A 26,247-nucleotide genomic window follows, 5' to 3' on the forward strand; every position below is an offset into this window, starting at 1 on the left:
GGTCTATTTTCATGGACCCTTTTTAGTTGGAGATGCCGGGGACTGAACCTGGGTCCTTTTGCTTACCAAGCAGATGCTCTACCATTGAGCCACCATCCCTCCTCAAACATATGAACATCTGAAGCTGCCTTCCACTGAATCATACCCTCGGTCCATCAAAGTCAGTATTGTCTACTCAGAATGGCAGCAGCTCTCCAGGGTCTCAAGCTGAGGTTTTTCACGTCTATTTGCCTGGACCTTTTTTAGTTGGAGATGCTTTTAGATTGAACCTGGGTCCTTCTGCTTACCAAGCAGATGCTCTACCATTGAGCCACCATCCCTCCTCAAACATATGAACATATGAAGCTGCCTTCTACTGAATCAGACCCTGGGTCCATCAAAGTCAGTATTGTCTACTCAGACTGGCAGCAGCTCTCCAGGGTCTCAAGCTGAGGTTTTCACGTCTATTTGCCTGGACCCTTTTTAGTTGGAGATGCCGGGGATTGAACCCCTGGAACCTTCTGCTTACCAAACAGATGTTCTACCACTGAGCCACCACCCCTCCCCAAACATATGAACATATGAAGCTGCCTTCTATTGAATCAGAGCCTTGCTCCATCAAAGTCAGTATCGTCTATTCAGACTGGCAGTGGCTCTCCAGGGTCTCCAGCTGAGGTTTTTCACGCCTACTTGCCTGGACCCTTTTGAGTTGGAGATGCCGGGGATTGAACGTGGGACCTTCTGCTTACCAAGCAGATGCTCTGCCACTAAGCCACCATCCCTCCCCAATACTGAATTATACAGAGCTAACCGAAGGATTTTTGGCGCCTTTGGCTGATGACTACGCTGCTGCCTGATCTCCTCTCCACCCTGCATTGCAGGGAAAGTGCCACCCCCTCCTTCTCTCACCTGCTCCATGGGGAAGCTGCCCCCATTCACGCTGCCCTGACTGGGGATAACGCTGTGGCTTTCTGTGGTGCTTCACCTCTCGACAGCTGTGGACTGGGAGGCAAAAAGAACCCTAAAAAATGGCCTTGCCCATCCTCCCCCCAAAAGAAGGGACAGGAAGAAGGCACACTTTCTGTGGGCTGCCCACAGGTGCCGGAGGAGCTGCCTGGGTCGACCGCTTGTCATGGCAGACTCTGATGCTGCAGGCAAGCAGGTGACAGGGATGACTTGGTCAGGGCTATTTTTTTTTTGTAGCATATTAGGGATGATTTGGACAGAGTATTCTTTGTGGCATATTAGGCCACCCACCCCTGATGCAGCCAATCCTCCTGGAGTTTACAGTAGGCCCTGAAAGAAGAGCCCTGTAAGCTCTTGGAGGATTGGCTACAGGGGTGGAATTTTAGCAGGAGCTGCTTTGCATATTAGGCCACATACCCCTGATGTAGCCAATCCTCCTGGAGCTTCCTGTAGGCCCTGTACGAAGAGCCCTGTAAGCTCTTGGAGGATTGGCTACAGGGGTGGAATTTTAGCAGGAGCTGCTTTGCATATTAGGCCACACACCCCTAATGTAGCCAATCCTCCTGGAGCTTCCTGTAGGCCCTGTACGAAGAGCCCTGTAAGCTCTTGGAGGATTGGCTACAGGGGTGGAATTTTAGCAGGAGCTGCTTTGCATATTAGGCCACACACCCCTGATGTAGCCAATCCTCCTGGAGCTTGCAGTAGGCCCTGAAAGAAGAGCCCTGTAAGCTCTTGGAGGATTGGCTACAGGGGTGGAATTTTAGCAGGAGCTCCTTTGCATATTAGGCCACCCACCCCTGATGCAGCCAATCCTCCTGGAGCTTGCAGTAGGCCCTGTACGAAGAGCCCTGTAAGCTCTTGGAGGATTGGCTACAGGGGTGGAATTTTAGCAGGAGCTCCTTTGCGTATTAGGCCACACACCCCTGATGCAGCCAATCCTCCTAGAGCTTAAAGTAGACCCTTGTACTAAAAGCCCTGGAAGCTCCTGGAGGATTGGCTACATCAGGGGTATGTGGCCTAATAGGCAAAGGAGCTCCTGCTGCAAAGAAAAAAAAAAGCCCTCAATTTGGTGCCTCTCCACCTCTTGTGGCCTAGGCAATTGCCTAGGTGTGCCTAATAGATGGACCAGCTCTGTGTTTAGATTCTCTCCCATTGAAATAAATGGAGATTACAAATAACTTATCAGACTGGCTCCGGAGCTCCTCAGCACCTGAAAAATGGCTTCTTTGTGAAGTGTGGTAGGCAAGAAATGAACAGATATAAAATGTCGTAAGACTAGAAGTTTAGGCACTTAGGAAACACCGATCACCTTTGGAATGAAATATCCTTTCAGAGTGACGTCCGCAGTGGTGGCATGAGGTAAATCCATAGGAAGGATATTAGCAAATCTCTGGATTTCATGGATGACCGCGTCTGTATACGGCAGTTTGGATCGGTGTTCAATTTGAGGCTGAGCAGACCCAATCACTTTTGTAATTTCATCTTGGACCTTACCTGAGAATTTTTTTTTTAAAAAAAAGAATCTTAATTCATACGAGGGTATTCCCTGTTACTATGCACAGAAGTCAAAGCTGAACACTGAAGAAAGCTGACAGAAAGTTGCTTCATTTAAAACGTGATGTAGGGTGAGAGTTTTAGAGAGACCATAGTGCTGCCCAAAAGACACCTGAGTGGGTTCTAGATCAAATCAAGCCTGAATTCTCTCCAGAAGTTAAAATAAGGAAGCTGAGTAGGGTTGCCAATCCCCAGGTGGGGGCAGGGGATCCCCCGGTTTGGAGCCCCCCCCCCCCGCTTTAGGGTCATCAGAAAGAGGGGGGGGGGGAAATGTCTGCTGGGAACTCTATTATTCCCATAGAAAATAATGGAGAATTGATCTGCGGGTAGAGGTACCAAATCTTCAGTACAGCATCTAGTGCCTCTCCCCAAAATACCCCCCAAGTTTCAAAAAGATTGGACGAGGGGGTCCAATTCTATGAGCCCCAAAAGAAGGTGCCCCTATCCTTCATCATTTCCTATGGAAGGAAGACATTTTAAAAAGTGTGCCGTGCCTTTAAATGTGATGGCCAGAACTCCCTTTGGAGTTCATTTATGCTTGTCACATATGCTTGATCTTGGCTCCACCCCCAAAGTCTCCTGGCTCCACCCCCAAAGTCTCCTGGCTCCACCCCCAAAGTCCCCAGATATTTCTTAAATTGAACTTGGCAACCCTAAAGCTGAGGCACTCATACTTTGGTCACATCATGACAAGACTCTGTGAGAAAGAGCCTGGAAAAGTTGAAGGCAGCAGAAAAAGAGGAAGAAGAATTGCAGATTTATACCCTGCCCTCCACCCAATCTCAGAGACTCAGAGCGGCTTACAATCTCCTTCACCTTCCTCCCTCACAACAGACACCCCGTGAGGTGGGTGGGGCTGAGAGGGCTCTCACAGCAGCTGCCCTTTCAAGGACAACCTCTGCCAGAGCTCTGGCTGACCCAAGGCCATTCCAGCAGCTGCAAGTGGAGGAGTGGGGAATCAAACCCGGTTCTCCCAGATAAGAGAGCTCTGGCTGACCCAAGGCCATTCCAGCAGCTGCAAGTGGAGGAGTGGGGAATCAAACCCAGTTCTCCCAGATAAGAGAGCTATGGCTGACCCAAGGCCACTCCAGCAGCTGCCAGTGGAGGAGCAGGGAATCAAACCCAGTTCTCCCAGATAAGAGAGCTATGGCTACCCAACGCCATTCCAGCAGGTGCAAGTGGAGGAGTGGGGAATCAAACCCGGTTCTCCCAGATAAGAGAGCTGTGGCTAACCCAAGGCCATTCCAGCAGGTGCAAGTGGAGGAGTGGGGAATCAAACCCGGTTCTCCCAGATAAGAGAGCTGTGGCTAACCCAAGGCCATTCCAGCAGCTGCAAGTGGAGGAGCAGGGAATCAAACCCGGTTCTCCCAGATAGGAGAGCTGTGGCTGACCCAAGGCCATTCCAGCAGCTGCAAGTGGAGGAGTGGGGAATCAAACCCGGTTCTCCCAGATAAGAGAGCTATGGCTACCCAACGCCATTCCAGCAGGTGCAAGTGGAGGAGTGGGGAATCAAACCCGGTTCTCCCAGATGAGAGAGCTGTGGCTAACCCAAGGCCATTCCAGCAGGTGCAAGTGGAGGAGTGGGGAATCAAACCCGGTTCTCCCAGATAAGAGTCCGCACACTTAACCACCACACCAAACTGGCTCTGGAAGAGGCAACAGGAAATGGATTGACTCAATAAAGGAAGCTAAAGCCTTTGGCTTTGTAAAACCTGAGCAAGACTGTCAATGATAGGATGTTCTAGAGATCATTAATTCTTAGGTCACCGGAAGCCAAAAGCTGACTGAGTGAAACTGAGGAGAAGAGCTACTTAGGGCAGATGAAAATAATTAATTTGTAATCAGGGCTGGATCTAGAGGGGAGCAGAGGGAGCACCTGTCCCAGGTACCACTGGAGGAGAGGTACCAAATTGGGTATAGAGCCCATTTTATTCTATGGGCTCAGGTAGAATGGGTCCATAACGGGGCATCATTTTTTAATTTTGCCTCTCTCCAAAAAAACCACATAGATCCAGTCCTGTTTGTAACCAAAGGATCTCCATTATGGTATTAGGTCCACAGTTAAAAATCTTAATGGAAGCAAAACGACTTCTGCCTTACTTTTTTTCATACTATCAATCAAACAAAATAGGAGTCGATTGCGCCTTTAAGACCAACTTAGTTTTATTCAGAAAGTAAGCTTTCGTGTGCATGCACACTTCTTCAGACGAGGTGTGCATGCACACGAAAGCTTATGTTCTGAATAAAACTAAGTTGGTCTTAAAGGTGCAATCGACTCCTATTTTGTTCTACTACTTCAGCCCAACACGGCTGCCTATTTGGAACTATCAATCAAAGTTAACGTCTTGCTTTGTTTAACTCCGTGGGCTAGAAAGGGAAAGAAACACACTCATGCACATAACTAAATATAAATACAGCCTGATTTCCACTAGCGGTTGTTCTGTCCCTAGTCTTTCCCTAGATGAAATGATCAATTCCCCACCTTTTGCTGCACGGGCGCATTTTGATCCTCACCTCCCTTCAATTTCCTTCGCGGATCCCTGATTTTGTTTCTTTTGGAGATCCAGAAGCTGTGAGGGAAATTGGAGGGAGCTGTGGATCAAAATGCACCCACGCAGAAACTAGTGGAGAATTGATTGCTTGAGCCAGGGAAAGCAGAAGCCCAGGGGCAGAGCGACCAGTAGTGAGAAATCAGTCACAATATGAATACATGGTGGCAGAGTGTGAATAGAACAGTCTTTGAGTCTCCAACTCCAACAGCTCTGTGTGAGGTCTTGTGACTAAATGGGGTTCGGCTACCGTGTCTGTGGATGACTCTGAGAGTGAGAGAGATGACCTGAGAGGCTGAAAACTTGACCGTTCATAACCGCTTCTGCTTTCAGCAGTATACCAGCTGGGGGGGAGAGAACAGGAAGTATAACTCACTGGTGCTTCCTGTTCTCCCTCACTCAAGTAACTTCCAATGAAAACCTGAGATTTCTTTACATTCTCACCACTAAGTGTTAGTAGAATCCTGGTATCTTTGGACAGGGGTGGCCAAAATTGTTTAATGTAAGAGTTGTGAGACATGAATGTTGGAAGGAAGGAAAATAGAGGTGGAAAGAAAGCAACTTTAAATGCATTCTCCAAGCCTCCAGCTGGCTTGGTTTGGAGAAGTGATTTAAAGAGAGTAATGCCTTCTCCAAGCCAGCCAATGGGGCGGTGGGGGCTTCAAAAAAGAGCCACATGTGACTCCAACGTCACAGTTTGGCCTCCCCTGTCTTAGAATAATGGATACTACCCAATGGAAAGGGCTTACTCTGAACTTCAGGGTACTTGATCATCAACAATAAGCCCCAACGCAAGGTGGTTGACGTGGTCTCCATGCCAGCAGCAAATAAGTTCGCCACAGAAACCTTTAAGTTCTCGTTATGAAAAAAATCATTCATCTGGTTCTTGTTCTTCTCCTAGGAGATAAGAGAGAAGAAATTATTTAAACTAAAAGATCACATAAGTAATGTGCATATCAAAATAAGACTTATCTGTTCTGTCGGTATAGACCGGGGTGGCCAAACTTCCTTACCTTAAGAGCCACGCAGAATAAACATCAGATGTTTGAGAGCCACAAGACATGAACATCAGATGTTTGAGATAAGGGAGGGAGGGAGGGAGAAATGGGAAGAAAGCAAAGTTAACTTTACGTCCATTTTCCAAGCTGCCAACAGGCTTGAGTCGGAGATGTGATGTAAAGAGAGAAATGCCTCTTCCAAGCTGGCCGACGGGGCAGTGGGGGCTTCGAGAGCCACAAAACACGTGTGAAAGAGCCACAGTTTGGCCACCCCTGTTTTAGACAGATTAGATCTGGATTATTTAGTCAAATTTATGTTTCTCTGCTTTTGATCAGCTGCTGCCAGGCTGGCTAAGCAATATTGATCCCAAGGGAACATAACCAGGGAGGAAGGCTAGTAAGAGTTTACCGGGGGTATGTCAAACAAAATGAAGACCGACAGGGGACAATGACACGGAGAGACGAAAATCTCCCTTGGGAAAGAATCCTAAATTTTCGGCACCCCAAACAAGAAGACCCTTGTACTAGGGAGGGACGGTGGCTCAGTGGTAGAGCATCTGCTTGGGAAGCAGAAGGTCCCAGGTTCAATCCCTGGCATCTCCAAGGTTCAATCCCTGGCATCTCCAAAAAAGGGTCCAAGCTTGAGACCCTGGAGAGCCGCTGCCAGTCTGAGAAGACAATACTGACTTTGATGGACCAAGGGTCTGATTCAGTATAAGGCAGCTTCATATGTTCATATGTACTGGCATTCCAATAGTTACAGTTCTGCTTAGAAGACCAGAATCGGAAAGTAGCACTGGGTAACAGCTGCTTGCTATGGGGTCTCACAAGCTTCTTCATCGTCTGTATGAAACCAATGAGTGGGGATGTCCAAGCATCCATCATCAATATGTTGACAACACCCAACTCTAGTTCTTACCAGGTTGGTTGAGGACCAACAACTGAACAACAGTTCCAATAAATATGAGTTGCAGTTGGATGACAATACTGCTAATTGAGGATTCAGCTTCTTCTAGATGTGGGTTCCTCTCCATCTGAAGACCCTTCCCATGAATGGGCAATTTGCACTTAGAAAGAGTCCATAGATTGGGAATGCTATCGTATCTCCTCCTTCAGAGGGATACTCCTTCAGAGGTATAAATTGTGACATGCAGCATTTCTGACTAATTTTGGTTGGTGAACCACTTACATCCCCAAAAAAGAAGCATGATCTGTGATCAGATCATATCCAGGTTAGATTACTGCAATGTGGTCTCTGTGGGGACCAAAACTATTCCAGTACCAGGTGGTCAGAATCAAGTTGCAAGATTATTGGCTGATAGAAACGATAAAGGCCTGCTCTTAGTGGTTAAGTGCGCGGACTCTTATCTGGGAGAACCGGGTTTGATTCCCCACTCATCCACTTGCAGCTGTTGGAATGGCCTTGGGTCAGCCATAGCTCTAATAGAGAGCCAGTTTGGTGTAGTGGTGAAGTGTGCAGACTCTTATCTGGGAGAACCGGGTTTGATTCCCCACTCCTCCACTTGCAGCTGCTGGAATGGCCTTGGGTCAGCCATAGCTCTAATAGAGAGCCAGTTTGGTGTAGTGGTGAAGTGTGCGGACTCTTATCTGGGAGAACCGGGTTTGATTCCCCACTCCTCCACTTGCAGCTGCTGGAATGGCCTTGGGTCAGCCAGAGCTCTCTTATCTGGGAGAACCGGGCTTGATTCCCCACTCCTCCACTTGCACCTGCTGGAATGGCCTTGGGTCAGCCATAGCTCTCTTATCTGGGAGAACCGGGTTTGATTCCCCACTCCTCCACTTACAGCTGCTGGAATGGCCTTGGGTCAGCCAGAGCTCTCTTATCTGGGAGAACCGGGTTTGATTCCCTTCTCTTCCACTTGCAGCTGCTGGAATGGCCTTGGGTCAGCCATAGCTCTCTTATCTGGGAGAACCGGGTTTGATTCTCCACTCCCCCACTTGCACCTACTGATGTGACAAGAAATTAGGTGGATCTTTAAACTTCATACTTTAATGCCAGTGGGGCTGAACAGCGATTGGTGCTTGTTTTGCTTTCTGCAAAATGTAAAAATGTAAAATTGGGAAAAAATGGAAAAATCTGTTTGGTTGTACTTAGCAGTCCTCTGTACCGCATCTTGAAGTGGAAATGCTGTAGATTTGATTTATTTCACTTTAAGGAACTCTGTAATGTATCGCACCTGGGAGTATATAGCCATGTGACTGGGAGGAGGAAGTAACATTACAATGAATGTGGATGTGAACAGACTGAAGCACTTGTGTTTTGTTTGAACTGTTCTGGAATGTACTTGTTTGAAGGTATGTTTGAAACATGCCTATGTTTCCCAGGTTTAGTTGTATTTGCTATTGTATAACATTGTCATAAGTATTTTTTTTATAGGCAGCTCGTTGAAGCCCAAGTGAAACGAGGCTTCCAGTACAACCTCGTCGCATAATTAACATTGCCAAGCTGTTGTGGAAATATTTCATATTGGAGCACTGGACTCCTGTGAGAACACTTCCTTAGACATTGCCTCCATTGCCCTTCCATTTGGAGAATTCACATTGATTGCTTGTTTAAAGACATTGGGCACAGGAGGAACAGACATTCTTGTTTCTAAGTATACGCATTTCTCTTAATAAGAACCCTGTGGTGCAGAGTGTTAAAGCTGCAGTACTGCAGTCCTAAGCTCTGCTCACGACCTGAGTTCGATCCCTGGCTGAAGCTGGGTTTTCAGGTAGCTTGCTCGAGGTTGACTCAGCCTTCCATCCTTCTGAGGTCGGTAAAATGAGTACCTAGCTTGCTGAGGGGAAAATGTAGATGGCTGGGGAAGGCAATGGCAAACCACCCCGTAAAAAGTCTGCCGTGAAAACATTATGAAAGCAACGTCACCCCAGAATCGGAAACGACTGGTGCTTGCAGAGGGGACCTTTCCTTTTCCTTTCCTTATCTTAATAAGTGATTTTCTACTTTTCATAGATATTTGCATTGTGTGTTATTTTGTGAGGCTGGTTTTCTTAAGAGGCCTTTTTGCTCGGCGCCCATTGTATGACTGGCCGAAGGTTACCCTGGGAGCTACTGGTGCTGCAGGGAGTGTGGAAGTGACTATCCAGTTACAAACGCAGGGCTGTCAAATAACTGGAGATTGGGGGGGGGGGGGAGGGAGGGCAGGGCTGAGGAGGGGAAGGATCCCTGTAAGGAACAATACTATGTAGACTTTACCCTCCAAAGCAGCCATTTTCTCCAGGGGAACTGATGTTCTGTCAGTTGTAATTCAGTGAGATCTCAGTGAGATTCCACCTAGAGGTGAGAAACTCTGACAGTAAGGGGGAAAGCAAATAAATAAGGTAACTGCAAGCACCAGTCATTTCCGACTCTGGGGTGACGTCGCATCACAATGTTTTCATGGCAGACTTTTTTATGGGGTGGTTTGCCATTGCCTTCCCCAGCCATCTACACTTTCCCTCCAGCAAGCTGGGTACTCATTTTACCGACCTCGGAAGGATGGAAGGCTGAGTCAACCTCGCGCCGGCTACCTGAACCCAACTTCAGCTGGTATCGAACTCAGGTCGTGACCAGAGCTTTGGACTGCAGTACTGCAGCTTTACCACTCTGCGCCACAGGGCTCTTAGCAAATAGATAAGGCAAAGGATAAAAGTATGGAAGAGAAAGCAGGAAGAAAGGTGGAGAAGAACTAGAGTCTTTTCTCCTCAAACATCCACCAGATCTGTCAAATTTGCAGAATTTACTTTCAGGCCTGCATGTAACGTGTATCTCTCTACCAAGACAGTTCCAACAACATATTGTTCCAATAACAGTAAGGATTGCTAAGGGAAACTCCAGTTCTCTTCTACAGCTTATCTCCTTGCAGTGCATTCACACACAGATTTATTTTTAAAACTTAAAAAAGTTCATCTGTGATTATCGGCATGTTTTAAAAACTTTGTTACCTCTTGCTGTCGGATTAGAAAAGAATCAATAAAACTCCTTTGGTCGTTCACGTCCAGTTCTTTGAGGTGTTCTATGAAGGTGGCCTGGATGAAGGCGTGCATCTCTTCCCTGTTCTGAAGGATTGTCTTGCGACCTCCAGAAAGAAAACCCAAAGCAGGGAACATGTTGTACAGCTACAAAAATAACATATGAGAAGAGAATTTTTTTTTAAAAAAAAAAAGGCTAAATGATGCACTTTAAGCTGACTCAAAGCACTTTGAATTAAAATATCTTTGCTTACTCTGCCTATAACAATCCAGCGTCCGTTAAAGTTTTGAATAAAAGTTAATTCCTTTTTGTTCCTTTTTGTCAACTGACAGGAAATCATGTCAAGGGACGAAACTGCCACACAAACCAACTGGGCCTTGGCCCACATATCTGCGAAACAGTATTTGGTTCCTTAACTCAATACCTCATGGAAATATCTGGGTAAGGGGCAGTTGGATAGGAAACAAGACTCCCTGGCAGAGTCTCTGAGAAAGAGTGGGAGCCTTATGTGTAAAAGGATAAAAGGTCTTGAAAAAATAAAAAGGGACAAGATGGCTGCTTACAGACCAGCACTTTGGGCCAATCTCGAATAAATAAATAGATAGATAGCAACCAGAAAAAACCCTTCCACACGCAAACATCTGCTGCCCGCCCTCATCCTGAACTCACCCTGTCCTCCAGCCTCCAGATTGTGGCTCAAAAAGCTACCACTTATGAAGTCGTATTTAATTTTTAAGCCAACCGCCAGTCACCTTCCCACTGTCTGGAAGCAGAAGGGCGGAAGCGAGGCACCTTGGTGTGTGAAAGCGCCAAGCTGCCTCAAGGCACATCAAGCTTTTTTGCCTGTGAAAACTACGCAGAGTGCTTGAGCACATGAGCACACAAGCGCTTGACTCATTGGGGGAGGGAAAAAATGCAGTCCAGTTTTTGAAGCGCCTCCCTACATGAACAAGCAGAGCTGCCTCTCAGATAAGATGGGGCTGCCTCACTGGGATCCGTGTGGAAGGTTTGGGACTGCTCTTTTGGGACCAATTTGAAACGCCTCCCATCTGCCGTTAAATGCCCGCACGTTATCACCCAATGAGTAGAATACAATCTGAGAGAGGTCACTATAATGGATAACACAACAAAAAAATGCAAGCTAGTGACCAGTTTACTAAGAAGTATATAGAAACCGGTCCAATTGTCCAATCATGTACAGTCAAGTCCCAAAGTAGTGTAGTGACAAGCCAATCGATTAAGTACTTGTTTCTTTCCAGTCTTCATCAGACCTGGGACCAGTATTGATTCAATTATATAGATTCTTTACACAATTTTTTTTAAAAAAAGAGACGCAGAGTGTCTCCAGAAGCAATTTCACATCGGCTACAGCTCAGTATGTGGCTTCTTAAGAACATAAGAGAAGCCATGTTGGATCAGGCCAATGGCCCATCCAGTCCAACACTCTGTGTCACATAAGAACATAAGAGAAGCCACGTTGGATCAGGCCAATGGCCCATCCAGTCCAACACTCTGTGTCACATAAGAACATAAGAGAAGCCACGTTGGATCAGGCCAATGGCCCATCCAGTCCAACACTCTGTGTCACATAAGAACATAAGAGAAGCCACGTTGGATCAGGCCAATGGCCCATCCAGTCCAACACTCTGTGTCACATAAGAACATAAGAGAAGCCACGTTGGATCAGGCCAATGGCCCATCCAGTCCAACACTCTGTGTCACATAAGAACATAAGAGAAGCCATGTTGGATCAGGCCAATGGCCCATCCAGTCCAACACTCTGTGTCACATAAGAACATAAGAGAAGCCATGTTGGATCAGGCCAGTGGCCCATCCAGTCCAACACTCTGTGTCACATAAGAACATAAGAGAAGCCCTGTTGGATCAGGCCAGTGGCCCCTCCAGTCCAACACTCTGTGTCACATAAGAGCATAAGAGAAGCCATGTTGGATCAGGCCAATGGCCCATCCAGTCCAACATTCTGTGTCACATAAGAACATAAGAGAAGCCATGTTGGATCAGGCCAATGGCCCATCCAGTCCAACACTCTGTGTCACATAAGAACATAAGAGAAGCCATGTTGGATCAGGCCAATGGCCCATCCAGTCCAACACTCTGTGTCACATAAGAACATAAGAGAAGCCATGTTGGATCAGGCCAATGGCCCATCCAGTCCAACACTCTGTGTCACAGAGTGGGCAAAAATTATATATATATATATATATATATATATATATATATATATATATATATATATATATATATATATATATATATATATATATACACACACACATACACGCTGTGGCTAATAGCCACTGATGGACCTCTGCTCCATAATTTTATCTATATTATTTTTTCTTGTGTAAAGGATCTATATAATTGAATCAATATTGGTCCCAGGTCTGATGAAGACTGGAAAGAAACAAGAAGATGAAGAAGAAGATATTGGATTTATATCCCGCCCTCCACTCCGAGGAGTCTCAGAGCGGCTCACAATCTCCTTTACCTTCCTCCCCCACAACAGACACCCTGTGAGGTGGGTGGGGCTGGAGAGGGCTCTCACAGCAGCTGCCCTTTCAAGGACAACCTGTGCCAGAGTTATGGCTGACCCAAGGCCATTTCAGCAGGTGCAAGTGGAGGAGTGGGGAATCAAACCCAGTTCTCCCAGATAAGAGTCCGCACACTTAACCACTACACCAAACTGGCTACACCACTACACCAAACAAGTACTTAATCGGTTGGCTTGTCACCACACTACTTTGGGACTTGAATGTACATGACTGGACAATTGGACCGGTTTCTATATACTTCTTAGTAAATTGGTCACTAGCTTGCATTTTTTGTTGTGGTATCACCCAATGAGTGGCAAACGTGTGACTGCTGAACCCACCTGCATCTCTCAGACTGACAGAGGTTGTGTAGGGTGATAGGGTGGTGGTGGGGTCATATAGGTCTTACTAGACCCTTCAGTCAGCTGCTACCAGCAACTCATAGGGTCCCTCCAAACTGAGTGTTGCTTCCTTACCTGGCCATCTTGAGATGGGAGCTGTGGCACAAGGTAGATGGGACTAGTGCCTCTCTTGGCTGTACAGAACAAAGGTTGATGTGGATTACTCCATGTTCTGGGTCTGAGCTATGTTTTCCAGGTCTTCTGCTACAGAGGAACATCTTCTGCAGGAAGCTCCTGAACCTACCACTACTTGGTAAACCAGCAGGCAGGGCTGGCACGTGGGAGTAGGACAAGTAGGCAGCCACCAAGGTTGCCACCTGGCTTAGGGTCACCACAAGGCACCCCCTCTCCTTACGCCCCGTGCCCGCTACCATCCTGATTTCTCCAAGGCTTCCCGAGGCTCGGGATGCCTTGGCGAAGTTGGGGGGCGTGGCAGCAAGCCTGCTCAGAGCCTGGCTCTGAGCATGCCCACTGCCTTCTGGGCTTTGCCAAGGCTTCCTGAGGTTCGGGTAGCCTCGGCAAAGTTGGGGAACAAAACAATGACATCATCGGTGATGTCATTGGGGCACATGCACAAAGTGCGCACGAATATACCACTGGGGGGGCGGAGGAGTGGGGTTCGGTCTGGGGCACAGAAACCCCTAGAGCTGGGCCTTCCGGCAAGTGGGAGAATCATACAAAAATTGCCACCCTCTCAGTTGCGTAGTATCATTTCTGGAGAGGACCGAGAGTGATGTAACTCTTCTCTGTAATTCAGCACAAATTCAATGGAAAAAGCATAGAGTTTCTGTTGGGTCAATTACTGGGGTGCGTTTGGCCCAGAAATGATGTCACACCATCAATGAGTAGAACAAATTTAGAGTCCCGTGGTACCTTTAAGACCATTGAGGTTTTATTCAAGATGTGAGCTTTTGGGGGCATGCACACCCCAAATCCCTGTCCCCAGTCTCTAGCCTGAACCCCATGGGAGCTATCATTGATCCCATCTGCAACTTCCAACTTTTGAACAGAAATGGACAGGGGTATCAAACATCTGGTCTGGGGGCTGAATCAGGCCCCCGGAGGGCTCCTATCAGGCCTCCGAGCAACTGACTGTCATCCGCTTCCTTCTCCCTTTCTCTTGCTTCCTTCTGTGTAACAGTTTGCTTTGCAAGGCTTGCTCAGTTGCACAGGAGCTACAGAGCAAAACCTCCATTTTCTGCATTGGCTGAGGCTCCTCTCTTGGGGAGGAAGGGGGGGGGAGGAAAAGCTTGCTTTACCAAGCTATTGCAATTGCACAGCAGAGCTACTGAGCTAAGCCTCTCTTCCTTCTATTGTCTGAGGCTCCTTCCCCTCCTGGTCCCTTGGGGAAGGAAGGAAAGAGCCAGAGCTTCCTTTGCCCAGTTTCCTGGATCCCATGGAAGAAATACAAAGCAAGCACCTTTAAGACAAATAAGTGCTAATGTTTGTGTTTGTCTGTGTCCTTTATAAAGCTTAAATACTTGCTAAATAGGTATACATATGGCCCGGCCCAGCATCTCCCGACAAATTCTCATTAATGTCAGATCCGGCCCTCATAACAAATGAGTTTGACACCCCTGTTTTTGGAGGTCTGTACCATGCTGTTTTCCTTCATATTTTTGAATCAGTTTTGTAACATAATAATAATAATAATAATAATAATAATAATAATAATAATAATAATAATAATAATAATAATAATAAATTTATTTTTATATCCTGCCCTCCCCCGCCAAGGCAGGCTCAGGGCGGCGCACAGGACATGGTGTATACCATGATTACAGTAAAATACAATCATTACTATAAAAGACAGTTAAAATATAGTTAAGTTACATTCATAAATTAAGTTAAATAAAACAATTAAAACCATTATAGATTATAGATTACGGTGCTACAGTTCGATATATGTATAGGATGGCTAGATGTCATTACCTGGGTTCCATTTTAAAAGCAAGTTGAAAGAGGACGGTTTTGCAAGCCCTGCGAAACTGATTTAGGGCTCGCACCTCCTCTGGTAGCTGATTCCACCATTGGGGAGCCATTGTTGAGAAGGCTTGCTCCCTCCTTGTTTTCAGTCTGGCCTTCCTTGGTCCAGGGGTTTTTAAAAGATCCCACCCTAGTCATCCAACCATTTTCTTGTCTTTTTGGCTAGTGAGCCAGCAATTCAAGGCAAATCACGTAGCCTGCCAGCATTTCATGCAGCAGAATTAATATATATATATTATTTTACCAATTATAAAGGATTACCGTGATTGAGGGAGTTCCAGCAAGCCGGATATTTTCATTGACTATGTTCAGGAGTCTTACAAAGGTTGGATCTTTGTATTCGTATCGCTTGCCAAGTAATATGGACACTATAATATTGGCAACGGCAGCGTTCATGATTACAGTGGTCTCAAGCGGTTTTCCTAAAAATGAATTTCAAAAAGAGCCAGCGTTTATTTTGGAAAGAGCTTCGTTTTTGCTTTGATGCTAACTTGCCAAGAACAGAAAAGGTGTTAGGGTTAGGGTTTGGCCTAACCAAGAGATTTGCCCAACCTAGCTACGTCTCCCATTCGGATTAAATGTGCACCATCGCACGAGCACGTCTGCCCTCTGAGCCGTTCTCACCTTGTCTCCAGACGCCTCCTATCCAGATTAAAAAGCTACCTGGATCTTCTCCGTAGTTTCCTCCTGAATTGCATTTAGCTCACATATTGGCTGGCTGGCTGGCTGGCTAAACACCCAAGCATGAAGAAGAAAAAGACTGCAGATTTACACCCCGCCCTTCTCTCTCAATCAGAGACTCAGAGTGGTTTACAGTCTCCTATATCTTCTCCCCTCACAAAAGACATCCTGTGAGGTGGGTGGGGCTGAGAGGGCTCTCCCAGAAGCTGCCCTTTCAAGGACAACTCCTGCCAGAGCTCTGGCTGACCCAAGGCCATTCCAGCAGGTGCAAGTGGAGAAGTGGGGAATCAAACCTGGTTCTCCCAGATAAGAGTCCGAGCACTTAACCACTCCACCAAACTGACTCATAAGCAGAAGAGCAGTGTGTGTCGGTGCGGTAGTTAGCAGAGTGAGCTTCGTGACGTGCCCGACACAGAGCTCCAGGAAAGAAATCATCCAGACACTTGCAGCTAGTGCCAAAGTAGTGTATTTACAGAGTATACAGTAAGTGCTCACTAGTGCAGTCCCAATATATTGATTACACAGGCAAAGTGCTCCGCCAGCCAGCCAACTCTCAAAGAGAGACCGGTGCAATGCACACACAGTCTACTTATAGTTCAGTCAGCCAATCCTGGCTGTGCCGTGTCATGCTGACAGAGCAGGTGTCCTCACTTGTCTTCAGCCGGCTCATACCAGCCTGCTGATAAGGTCACTGTGACCTAGCATGCCTGCTAGATCACCAGCTGTCAAAGCAGAGCTGTCAACCTGGGTGCAGATAGATTCTTGCTCCGACAGTGTGATCATACCAAGACGTTTCCGGCACGTTTGTCCCCCCCACACCCTACCCCAACATTGCTCTTAGGAGTGCTTGTGCGCTTCTCTGCTTGAGTGCACACACCGGGGGGACTTAAAAAAAATTCTTTCAGTGGCAAGTCCATGGTTGAGGTGCGCTATCAGTTTGAATGGCCAACCACGGACCTCTGTTGTGACTCTGCCTCTTCAACAGTGGCTGTCTGATAGCCCAGAAACAGACCAAGGTAATTTTTAGAGCGAAGGTAATATCGCACCAATTTCCCCGTGTGATAGCACCCATGGTGAGTTCTGCTTCAGTTTTCCCTTGTTCTCCCAAAACACCTCCATAGCTTTGACACTGACTTGGATTTTCCAGCCTCCCACGTTTTTGGCAAGCCTTTGGTTTGTTAACCCCCACTCACCCCCAAGAACTGGCATATGAATACTCATTCTCCAACCCACCTCCTGAAATTTTGACAACCAAAATATTGATCAGAGTGAAGTAAGAGAGGGAATGTTTTGTTGTCGTTGTCTTGTGGCGTAGACAATCAGTCCTTTGTGCAGCCAGACGTTTTGGCGGATTTTGTGACTGCACAGGGCCCCCCAATTTGTATGCTGCACAGCCAGTTATCTACTTAAAACAGGAAGGACCAGCTATTCTGGGAGTCTGTTAAGTTTTGAGATTTCTCCATCTTTCTGAAAAGGAGGAGGGAATACAAAAGGGATCCGTGCTGCTGATTCTAGGAATGGGCACAAACTGGCTCACAACCCAAAATCCAGGCCAAACTTGAGTTGGTTTGGACTGGAGGTCAGGAACTTTTGTAAGGTTTGTCTGTTCTGGACCACCCATTTAAACCTAACAGCTGAGTGGGTCTGCCATTCAGCTGTTACGTTGTAATGGCTGTGATTCATTGAACCTTTGGTTTTGCTCCCCTCTCTTCAAAGCATAGCGGAGCAAAACCCAGGGCTTTTTTGGTAGAAAAGCCCAGCAGGAACTCATTTGCATATTAAGCCACACCTCCTGGCACCGCCATTGTTCCACACGGGGCTTTTTGAACTCATTTGCATATTAGGTCACACCCCTTGACACCAAGCCAGCTGGAATTGCATTCCTGTGCGTTCCCACTAAAAATAGCCCTGGCAAAACCTAACGGTTAAATGGCTGCTAGCCATTTTTTCAGGCTCCTCCCCTCCCCAACAGCCACCATGTTTCTTCAAGCCTAAGCAGGTTTAGAAGAGGCTTGCAAGCTTTTGTGTTTCTGAATGTGTGTCTGCAAGAAATCTTGGCAAGAAAGTTTCAGGGAGACCATACATATTCAGTCCTCAGTTGTTTATGTGGAGGAAAACTCCACCCCCTAGCCTGTTCTTTCATTTTCCTATTATTCTGAAGTAGTTGGTTGAAATACAGCAGATGGTTATATTCAGCAGTGTGAGTAAATTGCCCCAGTGAGATTACAAAAATGTGTGCTTGCTAACTGTGTTTATTTTGGCTGCTTTGTGAGAAAGTGTGTGTTCACTTCCATTTAGTGGAAGTTTAGCTGCTGGGGAATGAGGAAATGAAGACTGTATTTAGGGAATCGGCACTGCTGTATTTTTATTTATTTATTTATTTTAGGGAATGGTAAAGTCTCCTGGCTCCATCCCCAAAGTCCCCATATATTTTCTGAATTGCACCCGGCAACCCTACAGACTGACTCAGTTCGAGTGGGGCCTATTTGGATCAGCTTGGGGTTCAGTTTGTGGGCTGCTCTGAACCCTGAACCGAGCCACCCTTTTTTAGGTCCGTGCCCATCCTTAGCTGATGCTAAGTACTTTGTAGAACTATGCTATAGTTGGGGCTGTTTTGACTAAGAAATGCTAGTAAGGACCAGAATGGTTTAAGAACTTCTCCTGGACATACACATGTAGCTGAAATAGAGATAAGCACTAATGTGAAAACCACAGTATTTAAAATTGCAGATCCCCATGGCATAAAGTGGTAAAGCAGCTCTCTGCTCATGATCTGAGTTCGATCCCGGCGGAAGCTGTGTTCAGGTAGCCGCTCAAGGTGGACTCAATCTTCCATCCTTCCGAGGTCGGTAAAACGAGTACCTTGCTGAGGGGGAAGTATAGTTGAATGGGGAAGGCAATCAGTACTGCCGCCTATGCTGTCATAATCTTGTTTTAATGGTTTTATTATGTTGTCTTCATGGTTCTAATATGTTTGTATTGATTGTGGTGTAAATTATGTTGTTCTTCACTCTGAGCCCGTTCGCAGGAAAGGGTGGAGTATAAGTCAATTAAAATAAATACAAATACAAATAATTTTTTCCAGGGTCCCAGTCTACAACTATTGAGAGGGGTGGCACCACAGCAAGGAGCCCGGTGGCGCAGAGTGGTAACGCTGCAGCACTGCAGTCTGAGCTCTCTGCTCACAACCTGAGTTCGATCCCGGCAGAAGCTGGGTTCAGGTAGCTGGCTCAAGGTTGACTCCGCCTTCCATCCTTCCGAGGTTGGTTAAATGAGTCCCCAGCTTGCTGTGGGGGAAGTGAAGAGGACTGGGGAAGGCAATGGCAAACCACCCCGTAAAAAGTCTGCCGTGAAAACATCGTGATGCGACGTCACCCCAGAGTCGGAAACAACTGGTGCTTGCACAGGGGACCTTTCTTTTACCTTTTTAAAAATTACGTAAGTTCTTGGATCTGCCTTATACTGAAACAGACCATCAGTCCATTAAGATCAGGATTGTCTGCTCCGACTGGCTGTGGTTCTCCAGGGTCTCAACGTCTTTCACATCGTGTACTACCTGCTCCTTTCAATAAGAGTTTCTGATGGAATTAGACGTGAGCAAACAGAATTTGAAAAGGTTCTGCTTGGAGACAATGAAAAATTAATATCAAAAGTATATAAATTATTATTGAAATGGTCTACAGAAGAGGAAGTAGTAAAATCTCAAATGGTTAAATGGGCAATCAATATAAACAGAGAAATTCAAATGGACACCTGGGAGTACCTTTGGAAGAACTCGATGAAGATATCAACATGTCAGAATATCAAGGAGAACTGTTTTAAAATGATGTATAGGTGGTATATGACTCCGAAGAAACTGGCAAAGATGAGTAAAAAGATGTCAGACAGATGTTGGAAATGCAAGCATCATGAGGGTTCTTTTTTCATATGTGGTAGACTTGTGAAAAAGCAAAAAACTTTTGGGGGATGATACAGCAAGAAATGTCTAAAATTTTGGGTTATGACTTCAAGAGAGTTGCAGAGACTTTTCTGCTAGGATTACAAATAGAAAAATTTCCAAAAGAAGATAGGACTTTAATTTGGTATCCGCTCTCAGCTGCTAGGACATTGTATGCGCAGCTGTGGAAACAAGAAAAAATACCAGAGAAATGGGATTGGATTGTGAAAGTCTTATCGTGGAGCGAGATGGATAAATTAACAAGAACTTTGAGAGACTATGATTTGGAAGTGTTTAAAAAGGAGTGGAAGAAATTTAAGAAATATATAGAGTTAGAGTGGAACATAAAAAAGACATTGGACAATTTTTTAATATGAATGAGAAGAAAAAGACATTGTATTTCGATGGGTCAGGGTTACCTTTATATTTGGATTTAAATATATAACTTTGGGGTAAGTCTAATAATGGAGGGAGGGGGGATTGAAAATATCATATGGTTTAGGGATAGAAAAGATATAACTAAACATTGTAACCGTATGTTATTAATAAATTGTTAAAACAAATAAGAGTTTCCAGGACCTTGGACTTTCTGCATGCAAAACTGAGGCTTTTCCGCTGAGTCTCTGCTCCTACATACTAAAGGCAGAAAGCAGGTTAAATGTTAATTCTGTCTCTCCAGGGAATTCTGGGAACTCTCATTCTAGAAGTCAACATGCACAAAGCAATTGTCCATGTCCTCAAATTACAGTCCTTTGGGAAAAGACACGACAGTAAATCATTACAAAAATCAACTTCTACTCTAGTTTGTAGATAAGTTGTTAGAGCACAAAAGGCAACACCGACCCACCTTTGTAGGATTCAAAATTCTGTTTTAGGAAATGGCATTCTTCCACAATCTTGTCCTCTATGGTCCTCTTGCCCATTCCGTAGTCACGCAACGTGGTTAACATAAACCGCCGCATCACCTTCCAGTTCTCACCGTGAGAAAAAAGAACTCCTGGAAGAAGAAAAGGAGGAGAAGGAGATTGTATTTATACCCTGCCCTTCACTAATCAAAGGAGTCTCAGAACAGCTTACAAATCTCCTTTTCCTTCCCCTCCCCACTGCAAACACCCCGTGAGGTGGGTGGAGCTGAGAGAGCTCTGCCAGAACTGCTCTTGAACAGAACAGCCTTGAGAGATCTTGTGGCTGGCCCAAGGTCACATCAGTAGGTGTATGTGGAGGAGTGTGGAATCAAACCCAGTACTCCCAGATAAGAGTCCGTGCACTTAACCACTACACCAAACTGGCTCTGGAAGCAAAGGGCTGGTTTCAAGAACTGGCAGGACCCTTTGGGGTTTGTATTTACAAAACCCAGGAGGTGCCTAAAAGGAGTTCTGCAAGGTGGAGGGGACTCAGGATGAAGATGTGCATTGTGTCTCTATGCGAGCTCTTTACAGATGCACACGCAGGACTTTTTTTGTAGCAGGAACTCCTTTGCATATTAGGCCACACCTCCCTGATGTAGCCAATCCTCCAAGAGCTTACAGGAGACCCTGTAAGAAGAGCCCTGGAAGCTCTTGGAGGATTGCCTACATCAAGGGGATGTGGCCTAATATGCAAAGGAGTCCCTGCTGCTGTAAGAAGAGCCCTGTAAGCTCTTGGAGGATTGGCTACATCAGGGGTGCGTGGCCTAATATGCAAAGGAGTCCCTGCTACAAAAAAAGCCCTGTGCATATGCAACCACAGTGAAGGATGGCTTACATAAGAACAAAAGAGAAGCCATGTTGGAGCAGACCAATGGCCCATCCAGTCCAACACTCTGTGTCACACAGTGGCCAAAAAACCCCAGGTGCCATCAGGAGGTCCACCAGTGGGGCTAGAAGCCCTCCCACTGTGCCCCCCCCCAGCACCAAGAATGCAGAGCATCACTGCCCCAGACAGAGAGTTCCATCTATACCCTGTGGCTAACAGCTACTGATGGACCTCTGCTTCATATGCTTATCCAATCCCCTCTTGAAACTGTCTATGATCGTAGCCAACACCTCCTGTGGTGGATCCAACCCTTCTCCACAAAGCCTTCCTCCAGTCTAAGGAGGCTTTGTCCAACTTCAGTGGCTGTTGCTCCAGAAGAAGAGCCACTTAATTTGGAGGAAGGTCCTTAGGAGGAAAGCTTCAGACTTAGGTCAATGTTGGGGAAGACAGGGGTAGGCGCCACTTCAATACAGCTGAAAGGATGGGCAGGATTTCTGCCCACTGCAACATTTAGCTTCATTTGTACCATTTTAATTTTTTTCCTCCTTTGGCAACTCCCTAAATAAAAGAAAGACTTGAGAATCAAAACTCTCCCTTACATTGCTAGAGTAAACATCGCAGGATGAAGCTTAACGGTTGCTGGAGCTGCAGAAATCGACTGGTGAATTGTTTCCACACTGGGCGGTAAACTTTCCCACCTTCTAATGCCTGCTGATCTCTATATAAGGGATGCAATGTTGGCAAGCGGCTTTCAACTGTCAATTAAACCAGCCAGTTTCTGTAGCTGTAGACTAGAAAACCATACTTTGCAAGTCTTCTAGGATCATTGGCTGTGATTATGCAGAAGGAAGCAAGACTGCCAATGGCTCCAAAGATGTCCTCACCATAGCCTTTTGATAAGTCTTCAAATATTGGGATTGCGGGCCTTTCGGCAAAGGCCTCTGCCTGGTTCACCAAAGCCTCCTTTACCGTCTCGTAGCCCGCCAGAACGACCGTGTTCTGGGACCCCATTTGAAAGCTGAAGACAGGACCATACTGTTTCGATAGCTGAAATGTAATTTTAAATAGTGAAAAAGATAGATAAAGTCTTCAGGTACACGGCCAGAAAAATCAGCAAAGTACCACTTTAAAAAAAAAAATGTTCATTTTTATTGGTAGAAACCAGGGGTGGAATTCTAGCAGGAGCTCCTTTGCATATTAGGCCACACCCCCTAATGTAGCCAATCTTCCAAGAGCTTACAAGGTTCTTTTTTGTAAGCTCTTGAAGGATTGGCTACATCAGGGATGTGTGCCCTAATATGCAAAGGAGCTCCTGCTACAATTCCACCCCTGGTAGAAAAACTTCAAATTACAGCAATTGCAACGGTAACATTTAAGATATTGATACATAAGACCCAAGCGATGGTAAATTCACAGAATATATAGGACAACAAATTCAATATAGTCCATTATGAACATATATCGATAGACAAATGGAGAAAATACTGATAAGGAACAATAACAATCATGTATACTCTTCTGCAATAGTGACGTTATAGAATTGTTGAGCTACAATACTACTTATCAATAGGGTTGCCAAGTCCAACTCAAGAAATATCTGGGGACTTTGGGGGTGGAGACAGGAGACTTTGGGGTGGAGACAGGAGACATTGGGGGTGGAGTCAGGAGCAAGGTTTGTGATAAGCATAATTGAACTCCAAGGGAGTTCTGGCCATCACATTTAAAGGGACAGCACACCTTTTTAAATGCCTTCCTTCCATAGAAAATAATGGATGGGGCACCTTCTTTTGAGGCTCATAAAATTGGACCCCCTGGTCCAATCATTTTGAAACTTGGGGGGTATTTTGGGAAGAGGCACTGGATGCTATACTGAAAATGTGCTGCTTCTACCTCAAAAAACAGCCCCCTCCAGAGCCCCCAATACCCACAGATCAATTCCCCATCATTCCCTATGGGAATCATTTTCCATAGGGAATAATTGCCCAGTAGACATTTCCCTCGCCCCCCCCCACTGCTTTCTGATGACCCTAAAGCGGGGGGGGGGGCCTCCAAACCTGGGGATTGGCAACCCTCTCTCTCTCTCACACACACACACACACTTACTGGGTCTGGTTCCTCCACAACGACATCTGAAAAGAAGAGGGGCTACGCTGCTCTCTCTCTCACACACACACACACACTTAGTTGCTCTGAAACAAAAGCAAAACAAACTAAGGAACTGTGTTGCTGACCCTTCCCATGAAGTACTTCCTGCTCAACTTTAAAGGCACACAGATACACATACACATTTTGAAATCGAACTGTTTGCAGGTTTCTAAACCTGCCGAAGATCTAGAGGTGCATGGCGACTGTAGGGGCGGGGCTTTCCCCACCGGCCAGCTGGTTGGGGGCGGGGGGAAGCCTGTAAAACCGGGGGATCCCCCGCTGGGACCTGGGGATTGGGCAGCCTACTTATTAAGCAAAAAGTCAAATAAATCATATAGTTTTCGCCACATCAGACAACCATGGTATATTGTCATGGTTAGAAATATAAGGCCGCAAGGTTAGAGGTAAAACCGCCTGTTTCAGACTCATGGATGATGGAAGCGATTTTATCCATTACATAATAGTCCCATAATTGTTTCAACCACTCAGAAGTACCAATTTAAAGACCACATGCCTGGGTGAATAGAAAGTGAAAGTGGGGTGTTGTGTGAACATGTGCATATGGCATAATTATCCTTCTCTCATAGCCCCAGCGAAATCCCCTTGCTGGATGATGGTGCAGTCTCCTTTGGAATACTGTGTGCAGTTCTGGTCACTGCACCTCAACAAGGATATTATAGCATTGGAAAAAGTCCGGAAAAGGGCAACTAGAATGATTAAAGGGCTGGAGCACTTTCCCTATGAAGAAAGGTTAAAACGCTTGGGGCTCTTTAGCTTGGAGAAACGTCGACTGGGGGGTGGCATGAGAGAGGTTTACAAGATTATGAGTGGGATGGAGAAAGTAGAGAAAGAAGTACTTTTCTCCCTTTCTCACAATGCAAGCACTCGTGGGCATTCAATGAAATTGCTGAGCAGTCAGGTTAAAACGGATAAAAGGAAGTATTTCTTCACCCAAAGGTGATTAACATGTGGAATTCACTGCCACAGGAGGTGGTGGCGGCTACAAGCATAGAAAGCTTCAAGAGGGGGTTAGATAAAAATATGGAGCAGAGGTCCATCAGTGGCTATTAGCCACAGTGTGTGTGTGTGTGTGTGTGTGTGTGTGTGTGTGTGTGTGTGTGTATATATATATATATATATATATATATATATATATATATATATATATATATATAGGGCACTGTGTGACACAGAGTGTTGGACTGGATGGGCCATTGGCCTGATCCAACATAGCTTCTCTTATGTTCTTATGACTAGCAGTTTGAAATCTAAGCGTGAACAAAGAGGGAGGCTGGTGAGTGAATTACACAGGCACAGTCTAAAATCTTGAAAAGGAAAAAAATAACTGTGACAGTGAAATGAAAGTAGATGAAATGTGCATTATTCAGCTTGTGCAAATGTGCGTGAGAACCTAAAACAAGCTAGAACCCAAAGCAAGTACCAACTCCTGAAGAAAAAACTCTCAGTGCATCTAAAATCTTTCATTCCTTTTATCATTTCATATATTCCTCATGGATTGGTGATGCAATTATCGTTTGCTATAATGTTTAGTTTTTCAGTTGTACTATTAACATACATCAGATGGCTTTCTGACAACTGATTTGAATGTCCGCATCCCATTTTCCAAAGAACAGAGAGCATCTTCACAACAGACCATTACACAATCTACTGGAGAACAATTACCATCTTTTCAACTCACTAATGAACAGGATATTCACCACGACATACCATCAAAATGATGCTACAAGAAGAAAGACTCCACACGGACTCCTCCTGAAGATTGCAGTGTCACACTGGATTCAAAGATTTCAGGTTTTCATGGCTGGTAACATCATTAGGGTTTGTAGAGTCTTTTGGGATCAAGTGCCGTGTTCTACTGGAGAAAGTTTTCCTTCCAGACGTTTCGTTCTCAGCTGCGGAGAACATCTGCAGCTGAGAACAAAACGTCTGGAAGGAAAACTTTCTCCAGTAGAACACGGCACTTGATCCCAAAAGACTCTATCAACCCTAATCACAATGGATTGCTACATAGACTACTTTCACCATAGAATCCAGACTGCTGTGATCAACAGACACTGCATACAGCAAAATCATGTTGTATGCCATGCTGAAAGGAAGGACATAATCTTAGGAACAAATTGGATATTATAATTAGGAACAATCCGGATATTATAATTAAAGAAGTTGACTAAGGTAGAGCTGTTGTCATCAAGAATAGATCAGATTACATCTAGGAGAATCAAAGTCAACTCTCAAATACTGTTTTGTACAAACAACTAGACTCAGACCCCTCACAGGAATACAGAAAAGAACAAAGCGAGATTATAAAGGAATCACCACTGCACATTCAGGAATGAGTCCTTTCCAACACACCACAGGGACCTCGATCACGTATGTTTTATCTTCTACCCAAAATATGCAAACCGAGCCTGTGAGCTTGTGCGTTCTTTCCCAATCCTAGTTCTCAAGTCCCCCCAGAACATTAAAGAGCATAAAGAAGAACTAAAACTAGATTAAGGGTGTCACGGCTGGGGCCGGGTCAGGCAAAGTCCAGAGGCAGTCCGAGGTCTGTAGCCAGCAAGCAGGAATGTCCAAGGTGCCAAATCCAAATCACTGTGCAAGTATCGCAGGTCCGAGGTCCAGAAGCCAAGGTCAGGGAGTCCAGAAGTCAAAAGCCAAAATCAGGGAGTCAGGAACCAAAGTCAAGCCAGAGTGGATGCTAGACCGTCAGGGAGATGACTACTTGCTTCCACAAAGCCTCCTCCCAAAGCCCACAGCTATATAGCCCT

General features: G+C 45.7%; 1 protein-coding gene across 1 annotated transcript in view; it reads right to left on the reverse strand.

The window, feature by feature from the left end:
- The window catches only part of LOC132585434 (uncharacterized), a 52,615-nt gene that overhangs the window by 25,491 nt on the left and 877 nt on the right, over positions 1 to 26,247 (reverse strand). The window contains 6 exon segments of the mRNA XM_060257325.1: positions 2,255 to 2,439; positions 5,798 to 5,945; positions 9,995 to 10,168; positions 15,223 to 15,383; positions 20,427 to 20,576; positions 22,198 to 22,360. Of these exon segments, the coding sequence (XP_060113308.1) occupies positions 2,255 to 2,439; positions 5,798 to 5,945; positions 9,995 to 10,168; positions 15,223 to 15,383; positions 20,427 to 20,576; positions 22,198 to 22,360 (981 nt within the window).

This window comes from Heteronotia binoei, chromosome 1, assembly GCF_032191835.1.
Source record: "Heteronotia binoei isolate CCM8104 ecotype False Entrance Well chromosome 1, APGP_CSIRO_Hbin_v1, whole genome shotgun sequence".
Taxonomy (NCBI): Eukaryota; Metazoa; Chordata; class Lepidosauria; order Squamata; family Gekkonidae; genus Heteronotia; species Heteronotia binoei.